This window comes from Gymnoscopelus microlampas, assembly GCF_963454915.1.
Source record: "Gymnoscopelus microlampas genome assembly, chromosome: 8".
In the NCBI taxonomy this organism is placed as follows: Eukaryota; Metazoa; Chordata; class Actinopteri; order Myctophiformes; family Myctophidae; genus Gymnoscopelus; species Gymnoscopelus microlampas.
The window spans coordinates 23,065,639-23,071,815 of NC_139945.1; the positions used below are offsets into that span (position 1 = coordinate 23,065,639).

At 43.0% G+C, this 6,177-nt stretch overlaps 1 protein-coding gene across 1 annotated transcript; it reads left to right on the forward strand.

Annotated features, from left to right (window-relative positions):
* Window positions 1-1,668: 1,668 nt before the first annotated feature.
* Window positions 1,669-4,759, forward strand: clrn1 (clarin 1; the record flags this gene model as incomplete). Its single annotated transcript, XM_084064519.1, has 3 exons — window positions 1,669-1,921; window positions 3,302-3,481; window positions 4,494-4,759. 3 exons carry the CDS (start codon window positions 1,669-1,671, stop codon window positions 4,757-4,759), a joined length of 699 nt encoding a protein of 232 aa, XP_083920645.1.
* Window positions 4,760-6,177: the final 1,418 nt, after the last annotated feature.

Genomic DNA, 6,177 nt, shown 5'->3' on the forward strand with positions numbered 1-6,177 from the left:
TAAAAAATACTAATAAATAGTTATCTTTATTACAAAATACAAAAATTTACAATAATATCAATACATTATGCAGATTATAACTGTAAGAACAATTTTGCCCACCAGCGGGCCGGCAGACCATGACTCAGCCATAACCATATAAGGAGTTCCACAATGCAGCTACGCCCAGATATGGAGTGTGCGGCCCGAACCTCTACAATAAAGGCCATCTTTCTTTAGCAGTGTTGGCCAAGCTACTTTAAATGTAGTTAACTACCTGTTATACACTTAATAGAAAGTAACTGAGTTACACTAAAAGCTATTTTTCAAAATAAGTAGGCTAGCAATTACACTACAATGTCGTCACCTTGCTAAACTAATGGACCAAGTCATTTTTTGAGGAAAATGATATTTTTGCCTAAGTCAGCTCCTCATGACACTGGCCACCTCTGGTAAAATCGGCCATATCCTAATTGAAAAGGATCATGCTGTTCACTCCCCTTTTTGTGACTTAGGCCAAAAAATAGGGCTTTTTTGGCCTAAGTCACATGGTTTTGTGACTTAAGCCAAATTATTTAATGATTTAGGCCATTTGTATTTATTTTTTTTTGTGCTTTTTTTTTGGCCTAAATCAGATTTAATCCTATTTAAACCTATTTAAATCTCTTATGTTACATAACTGACAGACAGTGTTATTTCTATTTAAATAGTCATAATTTGTTATAAACATTTTGTGTGAAATGATTAAGAAATATCATATAGTTTTGTTTTGGATCAGTTTTTTATTTTCCCTGAAAGCTACATTGTAACCAATATGGTTGGTAGTGTGGCTGAGGACATGTTATGATACTGAGAGATTTATAGGCCTACAACTGTACAAATGGATGGAGATGGATACTTCTCTTTTTTGATGTGATGACAAGCTGAACTCAAAAGAAAACTAATTCTGAAGTAGTGAACATCCTACCCACAGGCTACTGGGAAATGTAGTTAAGCTACCTAACTGCCCAACATAACTGTCCCCAAGCATTCACTGTCCCTTGCTTTGGTGCTGAAGCTACAACGTCAATTTGTTTATCCCCTCTCTCTCTCGCTCTCTCTCCCCCCCCTCCCCCTCCCTTTATGTCTCCCTCCCCCTCTTCATTCTCGATTTGTGTGTGTCTGTGTCCTGCAATATCACACATGACTACCTCATTATCATCAATCTTGTTAATGGGGGACAATACGTTTTTTGAAAGACAGAGAGAGGCTCCATTAAAGATCTCTCTCTCTCTCTCTCTCTCTCTCTCTCACTCTCTCTCTCTCTCTCTCTATCCCTCTTTCTAACACTGTCTCTCTCTCCTTCTCCTCTTCATTCCCTGTCCTCCTCTTTTCCAACAAGACTCTCCCTGAAATTTAAAACTCATAGTTACCAGGGATACGACACACACACTAGTAGCAGGGCAGGTGTAACTCAATATATCACCTCCACCTTGGAGCCACTGCTACTCTTTTCTAGATGTTTTCCTCAATGGGACGGTGATGGTGATGTTTTGGACTGAAGATGGAGGTTTATAGGATCAATACAGTCACCAGGACGGCTTCGAAGAGCTTCTACTGAAGACCTGACAGGTCTTGTCTCAGCATCATTATGGGAATAAATGGATGTGACTATTAGTATTGATACTGTATAAGGACTATTAGACCATCATGGCCAACCGGCAGAAGCGAGTCATGTTTTCCTTGGGCGGGGTGTTGAGTTTCGGCTCCGTTCTGACCGTGGCTGTGGCCGTAGGCCTTCCATTCTGGGTCCAGGCAACCGTGCTGTGCCGCACCGGGGCAGAGCTGGTCAACGCCACAGGACATGAACTGGACAAGTTCTTGGGGAAAGTGAGTTACGGGCTGTTCCACGGTGAGAGAGTCAAACAGTGTGGACTGGGTGGAAGACCTTTCAGATTCTCATGTGAGTAGTGAGTGTGACATATGTAGACCTATGTTTTAACTACTTAAACCCCATACTTTGTTGACCAGAGTCTCCCAGGGCTCTATACTTGGCCCCCTCCTGTTTTCCCTTTATGATAAAAAATGTTCTATTTACACCGAATGTTTACCCCAGAATAGGGATGCTAGCGTTCATGTGGTTTAAAGTGTTTATGTGATGATCTCAGCCATCTAGTGACGTCCAACAGCAGTACAAGCTATATCCTGCAGATCAACAATCCACCACACACAATGTATGTCTGTCTTCTCCCATTTACCGACTTATCTAGGATCTGATCCTTATATTCCTTGCTATTGGTTGATTGTAATGTCATTGATCATATTAAACTAAGAGAACTGTTGTAGTACTGTAGAAATTAATCAGGGCTAGCAGAGGGTGTCATTGCTTTCAATAAAATCACATTCCTCTGACTGCTTGAGTGGTTTGGAACATTGAGAGTTTTGGAACATTGCTGCTACTCTCTGATGGAATTCAGTCTGAATGGAATATTCAACATGACATGCAGCAGTACATGCATACGTTTACTGAAAACATACACTGAAATATGAATACATTGGAAATAGACTGTACAGTAGACAGACACAAACTAATAGATCACAGACAGACAGACAGTCAGGCAGGCAGGCAGGCAGGCAGGCAGGCAGGCAGACAGACTCGACAGAATCGTGACCTGTCCATATTTGTTATAACATTAACAGTCAAAGAGCAATGTTATAATATGTGACAAAGCCTAAATAATGTCATGGTTCATGGCAACAGAACAGAACAGAACAGAACAGAACAGAACAGAACAGAACAGAACAGAACAGAACAGAACAGAACAGAACAGAACAGAACAGAACAGAACAGAACAGAACAGAACAGAATAGAATAGAATAGAATAGAATAGAATAGAATAGAATGGAATATGGCAGGCCAGGAAAGATTCATTATTGCCGTGTGAAAGAGCTGTAGAGCTCATTAGGGGATGTTTCTGCTTTCTGCTTGGCTGCTTTCACTGAAGAGACACAGAAAAGGTCTGTTCTCCCCCAACACACTCACACGCACTCACACTCACACTCACACGCACACGCGCGCGCATGCATGCACGCACACACACACGCGCACACACACACACACACACACACACACACACACACACACACACACACACACACACACACACACACACACACACAGATATTAACTCTCCCATCATCCTTTCTCTCTCTCTTTGTAAATGACCTTTACTCATCATATTTCTCTCTCTCTCTCTCTCTCTCTCTCTCTCTCTCCCTCTCTCTCTCTCTCTCTCTCTCTCTCTCTCTCTCTCTCTCACCCTCTCTCTCTCTCTCTCTCTAGTCTTCCCAGACCTGGCCAATGCAATCCCAGTAGGCCTCCATGTCACCGTTGTCATCTTCTGCTGTGTCCTGATCGTCTTCTCATCAGTGGCGACAGGCTTCTTCTTCTACAACGGTCTGGGCAGTCCGTACGAGACGCTGCACGGCCCCATGGGACTGTACCTGTGGAGCTTCAACTGCTGTGAGCAACATATGTCTAATTTTGCAACTGTTGCAACAAATATACAATAATTATATTGTCGTTTCATTGTAAGAAAACATAATATCAAAGCTGTCAGGTGGAAATGTCCAAAACTGTCCAAAAAAAATGTATCCAATGTAGTTACAGTAGGTGGCCAGTGACTTTGGCCGTTTTCCAGCACATTACACCAATGGTTTTGATAATGTGGATTGTGGAAGTTAAATGGCAGATTTGTGAATAGGACTCTATATGAACAAACTTGTTATATCAACAAAACGCAACGCATTCTGTTTGTGTGACATGCATGATGAAAAGGTTTTGAAAGTGAAACTGGCCAAAGTCACTGGCCACCTACTGTGCTACTCCAATGTAGTATTATTTAGTCAAAAGCTCTTGTTAATACTTTTCATTGGTTCAATATTTACAAAAAAACACAGACAGACTTAATTACTTTCAATCTGGCCATGTCATTATAGGTGAACATTTTCAAAATGTTTCAAAATGAAGAATAGCGAAAACAGCAATGCAATGCTATTTTGTGAGCTATAGTTGTATTAGTTGATGGCCTATTTTTGCTACTTTTGCATGACACTGTCACATATCAAAGTAGGAAATAGGGCATTCATTAATAAATAACATAAAAAGATGAAATAAGATGATATATCAGGCTTCTTTACGTAAGTTATTTTGGGTTTTTTTTAGGTAGAGAAACAGTAATACAGTGATATTATTGGGGAGTAACATGCAGCAAAATGGTCCGGCTTGCTGGACATTGAACCGGGGACTCGTTGCCAGGCATTTGAGCCCCTGTGGCATGATGCACCCTAACCACTCAGCTATCGGGTCACCCAAGAGATACAAGGTTTCTGCCTGACAGCAATGATACTGCTACTGCTACTGATGCTACTGCAATTAAGACTTCTGTTTGTTTGTTTGTTTGTGTGTGCGTGTGCATGTTTGTGTGTGCGTGTGCGTGTGTGCGTGTGTGTGTGTGTGTGTGTGTGTGGTGCAGGTGCATGTAGCTTCATGGTGATGGTGCTGTTCGGTTCAGAGGTGAAGCTCCATCGTCTGTCAGAGCGCATCGCTAACTTCAACGACGTCACCTTCGTCTACCAGACGTACAGCGAGCGCTACGACCGATGCTTCTGGCTCCTCTTCCTCGTCTTCATCGTCCACACCGTCAACATCCTGCTCGTACGACTGGCAGGGTTTCACTTCCCCTTCAGCGAAGACAAGGAGTCTGACCTCAACACTGGAGCTGCAGATCTCATGTACTGAACTTATTATCTGCTGACTTTATGACATGCTGAACTTATGATCTGTTGAATTCAGGAACTGCTGAACGTATGACTTGCTGAACTCATTACCAGTTGAACGTATAAACTGCTGAGTTCATGATCTGATGAACTCATGACCTGTTGAACTCAGGAACTGCTAAATTCATGATCTGTTGAACTCATGATCTGATGAACTCATGACCCGTTATATTCACAGATCTCTAGTTATGAAATCATGACCTGCAGAATACACAGATCTCTGAACTCATGCCAGTTGATTACACGTTTGATGTAGAGGGTAGCACGGGTCCGCCCGGAACTGAAGACCCAAGCCCGGAACCGAGAACCTTGCCTGGTCAGGGCCAAAATATTGACTTGTCCCTTGGGCCCGGCCACAGTTCTCGGTCGGTCCATTTGAATTGGATGGACTCATATGGACCCGACGACCAGCTTTTTATAATTATTATTATATAAAACTCTTTAACCTTCACATTTTTCTATCTAGTTTGATGTACTGATTTCTGCTGACCCACATGAGGTGAGAACTGCATGAGATCTGATCACATTATTGTTTGGCAACTGAGCACTTATGCCTCAATGAAGGGAAAGGAAAAGCATTCAAACTAATGGCATCATGGTACAAACTCGCACCAAGAATCCAAGATGAGGTTGAGCCAACAATGGTTACCCTTCTTCACACTCATGCAATGACCTGATCTGACCAGTACAACCACAGTCTTCTACTGTTGGTCACTGGTACCACTGGGGCTGACCGGTACAACCACAGTCTTCTACTGTTGGTCACTGGGAGCTGACCAGTACCACCACAGTCTTCTCCTGTTGGTCACTGGGAGCTGACCAGTACAACCACAGTCTTCTACTGTTGGTCACTGGTACCACTTGGGCTGACCAGTACAACCACAGTCTTCTACTGTTGGTCACTGGGAGCTGACCAGTACAACCATACTCATACACCCTCCAGTACCACACACAGCGACCCAGAGGTTCATCTACTGTCTTCCTGTTGAAAGGACCCAAGCTTACAGGACAGTTGAGCCTCCATCACATGCTCATTAAAGTGCTAGTTAAGCCTTGTTAAGTCTCTCTTCTTCCGTTTGGGTGAAAAGACAGCGTCTAGCGTTCCCTCACATGGACAACGGACAGACAACAGACATGCTGGCACTCCTTAAGAACAAGCAGGAGAGCCAGGCACCCATGGGGGGTTCGGGTGACGTGTTTGTATTTCCGTTTGATTGTGTCTTGTTCGACAGGGAGGTCCCATTAAAGGCCAGGATTTCACCTGCCTGTTGACAGGCACAGACTCTGGTAGAGGAACATCTCAGAACACATTCTGAGAAAGACAAAGACTTGCACGTCACCCATTAAAACTAGGAACGCATGTGTCATTTTAGATTTTAG